The 15,619-nt window shown below is 39.2% G+C and overlaps 2 protein-coding genes across 2 annotated transcripts in view; both read left to right on the top strand.

Moving 5' to 3' along the window:
- The first annotated feature begins 318 nt into the window (after positions 1-318).
- On the top strand, positions 319-7,974 carry LOC107673181 (E3 ubiquitin-protein ligase Topors-like). The gene is made up of 3 exons (XM_016466677.1): positions 319-506; positions 2,744-3,727; positions 5,597-7,974. The coding sequence occupies exons 2-3, from the start codon at positions 2,744-2,746 to the stop codon at positions 7,382-7,384; spliced, it is 2,772 nt and encodes a 923-aa protein (XP_016322163.1). The 5' UTR covers positions 319-506; the 3' UTR covers positions 7,385-7,974.
- A 6,439-nt stretch (positions 7,975-14,413) lies between these two features.
- Positions 14,414-15,619, top strand: part of LOC107673161 (probable ATP-dependent RNA helicase DDX58) — an 8,875-nt gene continuing 7,669 nt past the window's right edge. Inside the window, exons 1-4 of the mRNA XM_016466658.1 lie at positions 14,414-14,516; positions 15,157-15,158; positions 15,312-15,350; positions 15,459-15,603. Coding sequence (XP_016322144.1) covers positions 14,414-14,516; positions 15,157-15,158; positions 15,312-15,350; positions 15,459-15,603 — 289 coding nt within the window. The remainder of the gene's footprint in view (positions 14,517-15,156; positions 15,159-15,311; positions 15,351-15,458; positions 15,604-15,619) is intronic.

Genomic DNA, 15,619 nt, shown 5'->3' with positions numbered 1-15,619 from the left:
ATGTTTGTATTTTTAAAAAATAAAAAACATGCATTTATTTTTATTTTTTTTTATTGTTGTTCGTTTGTTGATTTATTTTTATTTATTGGTTTATTTTTAGTATTATTTCTTTGTTTTCTTTATATTTTAATACATAAGTGTTTATATATTTGTAAAGAAAGAAAGAAGATGCATTCATTCATTTTGTATTTATTTATTTATTTATTCTGCATTTTATATATTTATACGTTACCATGTTTTTTTATATATATTTTTGGGTGCACTACCGCTCCAGGCCGCTAGTGGCGCGCGGTCGTGACGTCACCGGAAACACCGCTCTGTGTGTTCTGTTCCTCAACAGCAGTGCGAAACTCCTCCACTTCCATCGGTGTTTAATGTTCATTTTCTGTTGTTTTGTGTTTTTTATCATGATTTATGTCGCGCTGATGTGATATAGATGTGTTTCTGGGCGCGTACGTGTGCGGTTTGGATTATTCGCGGTGTTGTTGCGGCTTTGTGATGATCAGGTGAGAATCTGTTTCATAAAACTAGCTATTTGTTTTGTTTTTGTTCATATTTCGTTCCTTTATGCGTTTATTGTCTGTAGAGGTGTTTTATAATCGCTGTTTTGAACCATTGGGGAAGGCAGGAGACAGATATCCCGTAATCGTCGATCAAAACATTACAGACAGCATGTAGCTGCTTATTTTTGAAACATTTTTAATATTTTGTGTTTTTTCTAATGTGATTTTGAGCATAATTCTCAGTATGTCAGTGTTTATAGATGTGTCAGTGATGTCGCTGTCTTCAGAGACTTGTGAGTGTATTTATTTAAAATAATAATATTAGTTGATGTATACCATGGTACTGAATGTTTACCATATACATATAAAATATTGAAAATATGAAATATTACACGTGAGTATTACATGCGTCTTAATGCTGACCTATGCGAACTATATTCAGACATCTTTATGTGAAATAATTAATTCAGGGCAGAACAAAATCCACTTTTTATGATCCCACGGTTTTTATTGTTTATTAACATTTTGCAGATTTCACAAGAGTTATGTAAACTAAACTGTATGCATATATTTCAAGAAAGCCTAAAAATAGTAAGGATTGCCGAGTTGTATTGCAGTCAAGTTATATTATACTAAAATGCAATCGTAAAAGTGATGCTTGAATCATTGAATTCAATTGATTTGACGTCCTTTTTCATTAGTACATTTGAATTCAACTATTAATCCTGCTGTAAACACCTGATGGTGAAATAGTTTATTCAGGGCAGAACGAAATAAACAAAAAACTAAATCCAGTTTTATGATTTCACTTTTCATAATTATTATTAACATTTTTCAGATTTTGTAAGGTTTATGTAATCTTATGACTGCAACTCTCTCTCTCTCATATATATATATATATATATATATATATACACACTACTGGTCAAAAGTTTGGGATCAGAATGATTTTTAATGTTTTTTACAGGAGTCTCTTCTGCTCATCGAGGCTGCATTTATTTGATCAAAAATACAGGAAAAAATGTAATATTGTGAAATATTATTACAATTTAAAACAGCTGTTTTCTGTGTGAATATCTGTAATATGCTGATTTATTATCAGTGCTGGAAACAATATTGTTTTGGAACCTGTGATACTTTTTTCAGGATTCTTTGATGAATAAAAAGCTAAAAAGAAGAGCGTTTATTTAAAATATAAATATTTTCTAACAATATACACTAGTGGTCAAAAGTTTGGGGTCAGTGCATTTTTATTCTTTCTTTTTTGAAAGAAATTAAAACTTTTATTCAGCAAGGATGTGTTAAATTGATAAGAAGTGACAGCAAAGATTTATATTGTTAGAAAATATTTATATTTTAAATAAATGCTGTTCTTTTTAGCTTTTTATTCATCAAAGAATCCTGAAAAAAGTATCAGTTTCCAAAAAAATATTTGGCAGCACAACTGTTGATAATTCTAATAATAAATCAGCATATTATTATGATTTCTGAAGATCATGTGACACTTTATACTGGAGTAATGATGCTGAAAATTCAGCTTTGCATCACAGAAATAAATTCTATTTTAAAGGATATTAAAATAGAAACCATTATTTTGTATTGTAATAATATTTTGCAAGATTGCTGTTTTTTTCTGTATTTTTGATCAAATAAATGCAGCCTTGATGAGCAGAAGAGTCTTCTTTAAAACACATTACAAGTCTTGTGTCTATTATTTGTTTCAGTTTGTTATTTGCCCAACAAATGACAATAACATTTTTAGATTTAAACAGTTTTTTGACAGATTCCTAAAATAATTGTGTTTTCTCTTTATTATTACGGGTGGTCTAATAAATTAAGCACTGTATGTTTTCATAGCATGCCGTTGGCACGGTTGTTTGAAGGACATTGGGCAGAATGTGGAATGGTGTGTTTTTTTGACAATAAAAACAAAAAAAAAAGGAAATTGGGCGCTTTACCCGATTAATCGAAAAAATAATCGTTAGTTGCAGCCCTACATTTTACACTTGAAGTGTTGTTGACTCGTGTGATAAATTACTTGCATCTCATTTGCAATTCGCTTCGGATAAAATGTAATGTGAGAAAATAATAAAAAATGCTGCAGCATCTATGTTCATGCATCGTTCTCTGATGAACCTGGCACTGGATATTACGAATACTTTTTGTTTAATTCAGATAAAAGCGTCTGCTAAATGCATAAATGCGAAGGTTGTCTAACGAGCTGATGTTTTGTGTTGTAGATGATGGCGCCCTCTAAGATGAAGCTACGTGTGAGGAAGAGAGACAGCGCTGGGAAATCTTCTCAGCGTTTATTGGCCAATGCGTCGCCCGATTCCAAATGCCCCATCTGCCTCGACGGCTTCAATAACGTGGCGTCGCTGGACCGTTGCCTGCACCAGTTCTGTTTCCGCTGCATCCACGAGTGGTCCAAGAACAAAGCCGAGTGTCCGCTCTGTAAGCAGCCCTTCCACTCCATATTCCACTCCGTCAAAGGGGAAAATGACTTTAAGGAGTTCGTGCTGCGTCCACCGGAAAACGGAGCGCCTGCGAACGCCGATCCGCCTGAGCGTGTGGTCCGCCCCCGAGTTCTCCGAGGCCGGGAGAGGCGGAGCCACAGATCGCAAAACCCCGCCCCTTCCTCCTCCCCTCCGCAAGAGGATGACGTTATGTTCGACGGCCTGACGGACGCAGCGGCGCTCGCAGAGAACCAAGACGTGCAGCAGATGGTGCTGCGATTGACAGCACGCAGACATGGGCGTGGCGAGGGGTGGAGCTTGCGGCGTTTGCGCGACCAAGATGTTGTGGCGTTCCGACGCGCGCTTTATAGGACCGGCGTGCGAGTGCGCAGCTCGAGGGACGCTGGCAGGCAGAGGGACATTTCCGCCGTGTTCTTGCGACAAAATCCCGGCTGTTTGCGACGACTATTGCCTTGGCTGCAGCGCGAGCTCACAGTGCTGTACGGTTCGCACGGCTCGCTGGTGAACATCGTGCAGAACATCATCATCTCACGCATCATGAACTACAACATGGAGGACTCGGCCATCCGGGACGAGCTCCGCCCCTTCCTGCTGGCGCGCACCGACCACTTCCTGCACGAGCTGGTGAGCTTCGCCCGCTCCACCCTCAACATGGAGGTGTACGACCAGCAGGCTGTTTACGACTGTCCCGCTCCCAGCTACGAGGAAGGCAGCAGCTCGGACCTTTCTGTTATCGCCATCTCCGAGGTGAGACTCACAAACATCAAACATTACGTTTTTGAATTCGTTTCTGAGTTTACTTTCCTTCCTGTCTGAGTTTACTTTCCTTCCTGTATGACTTTGTTCTGTTTCGCGAAATGCTTTCATTTTTAGGGTCATTCCATCTCAAGTGGTTCAAAAAGTTAGTAGCTTGGGCATTCTTTTTTATTACCTTGATTAGGGCCCTGTTAACAGGGTTCCTAAGGGGTTTGGAAAAAGTATGGTATTTTTCAGGTCTAGAAACGTATGGAAAAATGAAAGCAGAGTATGGAAAGATATTTGTGTCTCCAGACTTTTGTCGCTATTTAGTGTTTTAAAATAGAAAATTAAGAATTTAATGAAAATAAATGTATTGTACAAGATGGGAGATTTCATGGCAGCTGTTTAGTGATTCTTTAGTTATTGTCAAATATGCACTTTGCAAAATGCAGGTTATAAGCATTTTGGGTTTCTTCTCACAATATTCTTAGCACCGTATTACATGGCCTCAAGGACCTTTGCAAAAATAAAAAAATATATTACAGACTTTTTTTTTTTTTGCGCACGAAAAACCATTAAACTTAGCATATAGGACAATGCACACTGAGCCACCTATCATGCCATCAGCCCATTTCGCAGTGTGGTTTCTTGGCCTCTACAAAGAATGTGTTAAAGAGACCTAAGGGCTTTTTATTTTAGGGACTCTGTATGTTGTCACGAGAAAATCAATGAAAAAAAAAACCCAGAGAAAATAAAAAATATTTACAGATGACTGAACTATATACCAAATATAAAGCTGAAAATAATGCTCTATGGACCATTTGCTAAATATTGTATGAAAATCTACTGAGAGGTTTGGAAATTTGAGTTTGGAAAAGTATGGAATTTTGAAATGGAAACATCCATTTATTTAAAGCTTAACAAAAGTGAAATTTTTAGGGCCCTATGAAGTCCATTTTATTTTTTCCAACATTCTGTGTTTTAATTTTTATTTATACAGGATTCAATTTTAATGGTTGAATTCCATTTCAATCATCGTAAAGCATGTCTAATCCATTTAATTCATTCATTCATTCATTAAGCACATTTTAAAAGTAATTTAATAATTACAATTTTTACAATAATGGGGCCTTATGAAATGTTTTGTCTTTTAAAAAATTCTGTGTTGTATGTCGTAGTCAAATGAAGGCATAAAACATTAACAGTTTAAGTAATCCTTTCAAATGTAATGTAATGACAATTTTACCATTCTTTACAAGTCAAACAAAGTTCTGCAAAACAAAGGTTTGCTGTTAGAATTAAAGCATGGAAGAAATGTTTGTATTTTATTTGGTTTGGCCACAATGGCCATTTTTGTGTCATGGCCCACAATAAATTTTGGGTTGCACAGACATTTACAAAAACCTCAACATCTTACCTCAAGATGGCCCTAAAGCCCCCGAAACAAAAACTGATAAAAAATATATAAAAAATAGCCAAGCAACCTCCTTTGGACCATTTGAGATGGATTGACCCTGAAAGCAGCAACCAGAGGGTGTCAAGCTCCCCAAAAAAAAATAAAAACAATTTCCTGTTCCTTTTTCTCCATTTTTACTCCTCCACGGTGAGAAGTAACGCACAAAAGGGTGTCCACCAAATACATACATCTAAATATTGTTTAGTATGTCTATAAATCTCTTAAAATCGTATTAATTAATGATAACTTTGTGTGAGGAACAGTACATAATTTAAGTTGTTATTCTAGTGAAACCGTCCCCTGTGAAGTGTTCTGACACTGTTTCTGTTTATTGTAAGCAGATCATGTCAGAGCACTGCAGGAGGATGTAATCTGTTTCTGGTTCAGTTTATCCAAGTCTTCATTGTTGTCTTTTCTCACAGGATGACGACGATAATGACAGTGAGGACAATGTCACAGAGAATCCCTCTGCTGTCCAGGAACGCCTTGCATCCGTTGCCACAGCAAGTGGAGCGGAAAGTTTGCCAAGTCAGTCAGCGTGGGATGATGAGACGCCTGGTCCCTCCTATTCAACCCTCCTCCCCTCTTCCAGCCAATCACATGGTGAGGGGGCGGAGCCAAGCGCAAGCACAGCCCCTCCCCTCAGAACACTGGATATGACTGACCCTGTGATGAGTGGCAAAGTGTCAGCCGGACCGGGTGAAGATGACGAAGAGGAAGAGTGCCTGATTGTGGGATACGTGAAACCAATGGCCGAACGGACTCCAGAACTTGTTCAGCTCTCTTCAGACTCGTCTGAAGAGGAGCAAGAGCCAGCCACCACTGAGACAATGGCCTCAGTAACGAAATCAGAGGCATCCCAAGTGCAGCTCCCATTACAGTCCCACATGAACCCAATTAGCCCTAGTTCCTCCCCAGGCCCTGCTTCATTGTGCAGTCCACAGCATTTACACTCTGATGGATTCGGGTCACACAGCAGAGAACAAGAGGCCGACTACTTGTCCTTCCGTGGTCACCAGTCCAAAGATGGTTCACGGTCACATTCACGGCAGAGTCAAGGTGACTCCAGGTGCAGAGGTCACAAGAGGCACAGAAGTCATCGGCGCTCTGGCAGCAAAGAGAAGGATAAGAGTTTAGAACAATCTCGGCACGTCAAGACCCCAGATTGCTCACCAAGCCAAACACAGAGCTGGACACAAAGCCCAGCAGTGTCCATTTGGAGCGGTAGCCCTGCCTCTAAGTCACACAGTAGCGACTGCTCTCCTTCTCAAAATAAGAGCGGAGAGCATTCGCGCCATGCGAGAGAGAGATTCTCACATTCTCCTGCCAACTCCAGGAGGAGGAGAACCAAGGAAAAGAGGAGTAGGTCACCCGACTTGGACTCGTTCCTTGGTTCCCACCATCCCTGTGAGGCAAAGCGTTGTCGTAAACGGCGCAAGTGGTCGGTCAGCAGCAGCGGCGCTGATTCACACTCCGAAAAATCCTGCCTGGACAAACCCAGTGGCAAACGCAAATACAAAACCCGCCACTTGGAGCGAGCAGCCCAGCGGCAGCACAAGGAAGGAACCGCAAGCAAGGAAAAGCGGCACCGAGAGCGGCGACGAAGCAGGGAACGATCTCCAAGTGTGGAGATCATCTACGAACAAAGGCCGCCTGACCCAAACTGGGTCCAGCGGAGGAAGAGGAGGCACCGGAAGCGAAGGAGGGAACTGCGTTCTCCCACTGTGATCACGATCGATAGCGACAGCGACCGTACCATTGACTGTCTGGACCGCGTCATGGACGTTATAGACCAAACCGCTGCTGATTTCGAGCAGAGGGATGAGACTCCTAAGCAAGATTCCATCCAGAACTCAAGTTATACCTTGGACTCTTCAAATCCTCTATCCGAGCCTTCGAGTCCCATGGGCCGCAGTGACCCAATTACTGAACGCACACTAAACCTGGACGACTGTGTGGTGGATGTAGTCGACCACAGTAGTTCCGACTGCTCCAGAAATATGGGTGCCAGTAACCACCAAGAGTTTATACCCAACCCTTTCCCAGTGGATTCGATAATAATGGCCCCACCTTCGGACGTGAGGCTGCTGGAAACCATACTGCAAGATCTTGTGGATTTCCTACCGGGGGCAGAGCGGGAAATGGGGCCGAGTTCTCCCGGCCAACAGGAACCCGCTTCTAGACAACGAAAAGACCAATCAGAGATTTGAGGAGATGCCGAAAACTTAGAGAATGAGAACACCGTTGGCAACGGACCGCAAGAGTCAATGACCAACACTGCTAGCTAAAACAAAAACAGACTTTTTTACAGACACATGCTTGTCTGATGCTTATCTGAATCTCCTCTAGACGTTTTATAAACTCATTTAAAGTTTGAATTCCTGCTGGAAACGGATGCTTAAACATTTGGAGAACTTTTTAATTTTTTTGCCATTGTCAACGTCATTATGATTGTTCATGTTGTATTTATAGTTATGGTGATCCTATTCCTTGAATCTGGTGCTGATTCTCTGTGCCACAACCCAATTACGATCATGCCTGGATGGCAACCCTTGTTCCCCTAACCTTAACTCTAGTAGCAGCAAATACATAGGGGTTACCATCTAGGCTAGTGGTTCTCAGCTTGTTTGCTTCAAGACTCAGATTTTGTTTGACAAGACGCAGGGCCTTTGACAAACCGAACAAAAAAATATGGTAAACTTTATTTTGCTATCCTACACTCTTAGAAAAAATGTGCAAAACTTGTACCTCTAAGGTGCTTTCTCACTGGAGCAACCTTTTCATAGTTCCTAGAACTATTGGTGGAAGTTCCTGCTTTTTGGCGTGTTCGCACTGCAGGAACTAGGAACTTATTTAGTTCTAGGAACTCCATTTGGGGGAACTAATTTAGCTCCTACTTCAGAGTAGGGTCTAAAACAGTTCTATAGGAACTACCAGTGACATAAGTGTACGCTGTTTGGCCAAACGCATACGAAACATTGGCTACCCGGCATTTTTAAAAAGCCATGTAAAAATATTTACTCCACGAACATGGAAAATTGCGATAATGGCATTTACCTATTGTCTGCACCCTTGTGTTCTTTTCTCAGCCTCGATGATATGTAACCCTGCAAGTTGTCATAGGAGATTTAGTCCGATTTTCATGCTCTTTCAATCGCATAAATTGTGCATTTACATTCCATCTCTGTTAACAGCTCCGATCACGACGTTCTTCATTCACCGGTTGTTGATATTTATAAATGCCGCGAATTAAGACGTCTCTGTCGGCCGCTTCAGAGTTCCTGCTGGTGGTTCGAATGCAACCAGAAAAACGGCCCGAGGGAGAAATTGATTCTCTAGGAACCACCCTGCTGGCTAGTTCCTATAACTAAAGCCTGCAATACAGTTACAGTACACAATTTGTGCCCTGATTTTCCACCGATTTACAGTCTGGAGAAGTTGACGCTAGTTGCCGAAAGTCAGAGCCAGTCTGCAGATTTGAGTTGACAGATTACATAGAAAATCGCGTAGTGTGTGATGGTCACAGACTCCGATTTGTTTAGCTTCAAACTTTGATTCCATCCAGTCGGAGGATATCAAACATGTTTGATATTTTCAGCCGATTTTAGAATGCATATTGTTTTCATTTGTCAAGTGTGTCCTAGCAACAAGGCGGACGTTTCTGCATGCGTTTGTTGTGATCGGAACGACTTTAAAGTCTGGTAGTGTGTGATCCTCAGTTGTGTAGTGTATGATGGCCAGTTTTCCTTTGTCACTATTTACAAAGTCGGTAAGTGTATGATGCCTAGTGTTTTAAACATCTGTTCAGATTTTAAAAGTCGGGTAGTGTATTCCAGGCTTAAGTTCCTAGAACTACGCAGTGCGAAAGCGCCTTTAGATATACAACAGATCGTCACTGGGACAGCGCGTTGGAAAGAAGGAGAAAACTGCACGGCTAGCGTTTTCCATTCGTTTTTAGATGTGAACGGCCCCTAAGGGTACATATTGCTACTTAAGGCACAAATATGCACCTTTTAGGGTTGGACAAGATACAATGTTGCACCCTAACGGCGCATATTACCGTACTACTTAATGTACTAATATGCACGAGTTAGGGTTGGATAAGGTACAGCGTTGTGCCTTAAGGGCTTATATTGCTACTTAAGGTACCTTATGCACCTTTTAGGGTTGGATAAGGTACAACGTTGTACCTTAAGGTACATATTAGTAATTAAGGTGCTAATATGCATCTTTTAGGGTTAAATAAAGTACAGAGTTGTCCTTTTAAGGTTATTGCCCCAGTGACATGTTGTTTTACCTTTTAAAGGTACATTTTTCACATTTTCTGACAGTGTACATTATTATATGGTTAGTTGCACTTTGTTATTTGTGTTTAGCGTTGTTTTTTCTGCTTCTGTCCACAATCTTGTCAAAGCATACCTGTGATCCTGATTCACGACCCACTGGCTGAGAACCACTGATCATTAATTATTCAGTCCCGCTGAACCTGGAGAATTGTGTCTTTGTTAAACTCAGGGAACAGGTGACGTGCACCTCCATGCCTCCGTTACGCAGTATGTGTGTATGTGTGTATGTGCTGTTGTATGCGGGACTATGGTGACACCCTGGAGATATAGTTCACTGATCATGTCTACTGAACACACATCAAGCGTTCTTTACAACAGCTGTCTGTCATGTCAGCCAACAATCAATAAATGCATTTAATAGATGTACAATCTTGTGTCTAAAAGTGTTTTTCTTTATGAACCGCAGCATTAGTTCGTCACCTTTGTGAGCTGAGACCCTTCTAACCGGTTGAGGTTTGATAAAACAGTGTGATAAATCCTGTGTCTTCCAGGTAATGGTATAGTCCCCTACATTAGTAGACTTTGCAGCCGGTTTGTATTAAGTTGCTGTCGCTCCCGTTGTGTAAAGTCGCCAACTTTCATTAGGTTCTCGGGGAACACAAAAGCATTGAATTCTAGTTTTTAATTAAATACGTTACACAACTCTTCCACAAAATTTGCATTCGTTCTCAAAATGTTTCCACATTTCTGCTACCCTGTCAGATTTTGCCATTCTCCCATTAAAACAATAGGTAGTACAATTCGACAACCTGTCAAATAGCCTAATGTTTTATTAACGTCTACACCAAACCTAACCCTAAACCTACCCCTTACAGTAATGCAAATACAGTAATTATGTGTTATTCAGGGTTGTGGCTAGAAGGCATACAGCTATGGCCGGAAACCAACAATAAATTAATTTTTCTACCTATTAGATTGTTTTATTAACGTCTACACCTACCCCTTACAGTAATGCAAATACAGTAATTATTGTTGTTGACGCAATATTGATGTGGGCGCATGCGCAGTAAACCCTGGTAGGACAATCTGAATGGTAAAATAAAATGTCAGGACACTGGCTAATATAAAGTTATTTGCAGTTTTTCCTTAAGTATTTTATAAGCTATGATTACGGTGACTTTCTTACCGTAATTTTTCGGCCAAACCGAATATTCAAATCCCGTATACCATTAAAAGGGGACTTTTCGGTGTTTTAGCAGAATAAAAAAGTTTTTTGCTATATAAAATATTATTTTACGATGATCAGTGAACAATCACTAAGCAAAGAAGAATTAAATATCTAGCCTAGGGGTGTGCGATGTTAACAAAAAATGATATCTCTATATTATATATATGATATCTCTAGTGTGTTGCGCTGCAGGACTGCGTGGACAGCTGACTCTGTGTGGTGGTCAGTTCACAGCAGTGACAGAAATGTATCTTTTCCAGCAAGTTTAAAATTATTTTTACCCTTTATGGGCATTTTTACCTTTGTAAAGCCATTTTTTTTCTCAATAAAGTCATCAATATAGTCAATTACAGTAATAAGTCATTTGGGGCTGTTACCAACAAATAAAATCATTATCAACAAAACTCATGCAGTGCAGAGGAAACACAGAAGCTGCGTCTGAAGTGGCATTTAGGTGCGTTTACACACTGTTTAATGCAAGGCATGGATGCTTTAACCTGCAGTTACACATGCATAAATAATGTTTTGATATTTTAATCTTAAAACGTTGAATACTGATATTTGAAATTATTTAAGAAATATATAAAAAGGTACTTTAAAATGTGAAATTAAAACCGCCAGTAGGTGGCAGCAAGTCACCATTAATAAGTGAGTCATTGCAATTGAACCGAATCATTTAAACTTTGGTTGATTCATTCAGGAACGAAACACTGTCATGTTGCTCAGAGACGCAAAACAGCACTGTGGCTTTGTTTGGAATCATTTTTGTTGGCGAAATAGACCAAAAAATAGGCAATATGGTGTCTAAAACGTAAGTCTCTTAATATTAACTTCTTGTTCATTGAACCGTTGTATAAAATCAATATCACATTTGTGATTTTTGCGGAAAAAAAATAGCACTTCGTGTGATATTGATCAACTAAATGAAATGATATAAATATATACATTTTCTGCCCCCATGTCTTGAATTTTGGGAGCATTCTAAATGCATTTTATTATACTGAATCATACAGTGAAAGAACACACTCTAAATGTTTAATAAGCACTCCTAATTCCTCTTATATTCAATTAAACTGTGCATACACGGTATGATAAATTAATCTCTAGCTTACATCGTACGTACATCTGCACTTTGTTGCTTATGATGAAGGAATTCGCAAGTTTCAGTCTGAACAAAACTCTGGGGTTTCAGCGATGACTAATCTGATTGGCTACTGCATTCCTAAGCTCAACAGAATCGTGTGGGATTGGTTATAATGAGCAACGCTGTAAAAACGCGTAAAAATGATGTAACATAAGCAGGTCAAAATTTAATACAGCAATCAAAACTTCATTTTAAGTATTAAAGTTTTACTGAAAAACCAGGGGACCCCCAAGTATATTTTTTGGATGTTATGGGGGGGGTCCCTTAATGCTTATGGAAGGTCCGGGGCCCCCCCTCAATTCGAACACTGGTCAAGACTCAGTCAGTCATCAAGTCCTGAATCGCTGCAGAGATGTACAAGCTGGAAAAGGAGAATTTGCGGCGCTTTAGTGATTATATAACGAAGTTTTTACGACCGTCACTCATCAAGAACTTCATGAAGGTGAGAGTTAATGAATAAACACCGACACAACTTGTCAATCAGTTCCGTAAAGTCTGTAGCAAACCTGCTTGTTATCTTTGTCAAAACATCCTTCAGTTTGTTGTCCGATTAGAGTCTTATTGAATATTGCGTGATCTGTATCAGAAGTATATTTGTGTTGTGTTGGATAATGTCTGTGACTGGACAGATGAATGAATGAAACATCCTGGAAACACTTTTAGTTCCTACAGGATTGTTTCATCTTATTGGAGATCATGAAAGTCTTGTTGAGAATTATGTGATATGAAGAGAGCATACTGTATGCTAATAAATATGTAAAGGAGGCTTTTAGGTGGTTTCGGTCTTTTAGATGTCATTGGCCCATAAATATGATCATCCTCATGCTGTATATTTGTTATGTTTGTTTGTATAAAAATTTGATTTATACAGTGAAAAAATATTTTGAATGTGTAAAATATTATTTGGAATATATTTAGTTTCTGTTCATTTATAAGTCGCTTTAGATAAAAGTTTCTGATATGAATAAATGTAAATAAATGTTTGTTACATAGTTTTTTTTTTCTACTCCTTTGTTACTGTAATGTTAGCTTGAGCGATTGCCAGATTGATTTTTTTTATTATTTTGTATAAATTTAATTTGACTATTTATTCATTCTGCTCCAGTACTGTACTGTTAGATTTATTTAAATATTTAATATACATTTTTTATTTGATTATTCATTTTGCACTCTATAGTACTGTACTGTTTTTATTTATTTATCGTTTTTTAAATTTAGTTTCATTCATTTATTTTGACATTTTCACATAGTTTTTCAAGTCCATTTGAATAAAAATCTGTGAAATGTAGTATTAAAGTTAATACAACTATTTTTGAAATATGATATGACTATCTAAAAATGTTACAAATCTATTGTTTGGTTTGGTAATGTTGAAATAGAAAAGAGTTTGACAAGGGTGTTAATGTACTGTAAGGCCCCAGAACTCTATAAAATAAACATTGAATTGTGCCATAATACTTCTTGTTTTTTGCAACCTGTTTCCAGGTATGAGCTCTATTCCATTCCACTCCACTCCACTCTACTCTACTCTTACTCTACTCTACTCTTACTCTACTCTACTCTACTCTTATTCTACTCTACTCTTACTCTACTCTACTCTTACTCTACTCTTACGCCACTCTACTCTTACTCTACTCTACTCTTACGCCACTCTACTCTTACTCTACTTTACTCTACTCTACTCTACTCTTACACCACTCTACTCTTACTCTACTCTACTCTACTCTTACTCTACTCTACTCTTACGCCACTCCACTCTACTCTTACTCTACTCTACTCTTACTCCACTCTACTCTTACTCTACTCTGCTCTTACTCTACTCCACTCTTACTCTACTCTACTCTTACTCCACTCTACTCTACTATACTCTTACTCCACTCTACTCCACTCCACTCTTACTCAACTCTTACTCTACTCTACTCTTACTCTACTCTTACTCCACTCCACTCTACTCTTGCTCTACTCTACTCTTACTCTACTCTTACTCCACTCTACTCTTGCTCTACTCTACTATTGCTCTACTCTTACTCAACTCTACTCTTACTCCACTCTTACTCTACTCTTACTCTACTCTACTCTTACTCCGCTCTTACTCTACTCTTACTCTACTCTTACTCCACTCTTACTCTACTCTACTCTTACTCCACTCTTACTCTACTCTTACTCTACTATACTCTTACTCCACTCTTACTCTACTCTACTCTTACTCCACTCCACTCTACTCTGCTCTGCTCTGCTCTACTCTACTCTACTCTACTCTTACTCCACTCTTACTCTACTCTACTCTACTCTTACTCTACTCTACTCTTACTCCACTCCACTCTACTCTGCTCTACTCTACTCTACTCTTACTCCACTCTTACTCTACTCTACTCTTACTCCACTCCACTCTTACTCACTCTTACTCTACTCTTACTCTACTCTACTCTTACTCCACTCCACTCTTACTCTACACTTACTCTACTCTACTCTTACTCTACACTTACTCTACTCTACTCTTACTCTACTCTACTCTACTCTACTCTTCTCTACTCTATTGTCTCTGTGCACAGAGATGGTGGAGAGTATTCTCTCTACAGAGATGAGGTCTGTGACCACAGCTGCCCAGATGCTGCTGGACCGAATGTGTTATTTAGAGGAAGTGGGCTGGTTTCAGGCCTTTCTGGACATCCTGCTCTCCTCAGGTGAGCTCAGTAACTTCTGCTTCTCATTTTGAGCCACCATGCAGGGCTCATGAACATAGATGCAAACTCCTTACCTTTCAGTGACAGCTCACTTTTTTTTAGATCGAAACAGGTCACCTATGAGATCTGCTTAGATCCGATGAGAAAGTTTTTTACAAGAGTACTTGTGATCTTACAAGGGTAAATAAAGAACTGTTGTTTCAATACGTTTTGTATAGCATTTATTTTCTTTACTCTTTACTTCAAAAACTATGTCTAAAATGGGTAATATTTTATGTATTTGAGGTCTGAGATGTGGGAACGACGAAGAGAGAGAGAGGGCAAACATTTTGCATTTTAGGTCAGCATTGCTGTCTAATCAGCAAATATTGTATTAAATAGCCTGCATAGCACTTCATCTTTTATAACATGGGATTTTGAATAAATATATTCAATCTTGATTTTTGTAAAAATGTTGCAACAAGATGTTAATATTTTTGTGAAAAATAACAGTTTGGACATATAACGTAATAATTTATAAAATACCGTAAAGTAACTACTTTTAAGGCATAGTACCTAAAAGCGACCAATATTTATGTAAGATTCTTCTTGTGGCATGTAAAAAGACTATAACTAAGACATCACTTTGAATTGTAAACAGTGGTTTGAGATTATTAAAGAAATCTTGGTGATGGAATTCCGTATGGATCATGCCCCCGATCCGCTCAATGTTCACACCTTTTTCCCCCCTTACCTGTTTGCATCTCTGCATGAATGTCTCGAGATCATAGGAGTGTGTGTGCTGATGTGCTGTAGAGTACACTGGAGCCCAGAGAGTGTGAGGAGGTCCAGGCGGTGAGTCTCCTCTCTAACATACTCTACAGAAGCGCACAGACTCCTGATGTATGCATGTGTATATGTATGTTTGTGTCCTCACGAGTCCGTGCTGTGTGTGTGTTACAGGAGGAGAGTCAGCGCGGTCGTATAGCTGCCAGTGAGAAGCTCGTGACGAGTCTCCTGCGCTCAGACAAACCCAACTGGTTTAAACTGCTGAAGCACGCGCTGGAAAACTGTGACTTAGACAAGGCTCTAGACATGCTGGAGACAAGTAATGGAAATAAATC

The sequence above is a fragment of the Sinocyclocheilus anshuiensis genome, unplaced genomic scaffold, assembly GCF_001515605.1.
Source record: "Sinocyclocheilus anshuiensis isolate Anshui unplaced genomic scaffold, SAMN03320099.WGS_v1.1 scaffold444, whole genome shotgun sequence".
In the NCBI taxonomy this organism is placed as follows: Eukaryota; Metazoa; Chordata; class Actinopteri; order Cypriniformes; family Cyprinidae; genus Sinocyclocheilus; species Sinocyclocheilus anshuiensis.
This window is presented reverse-complemented; position numbering and strand designations above follow the sequence as displayed.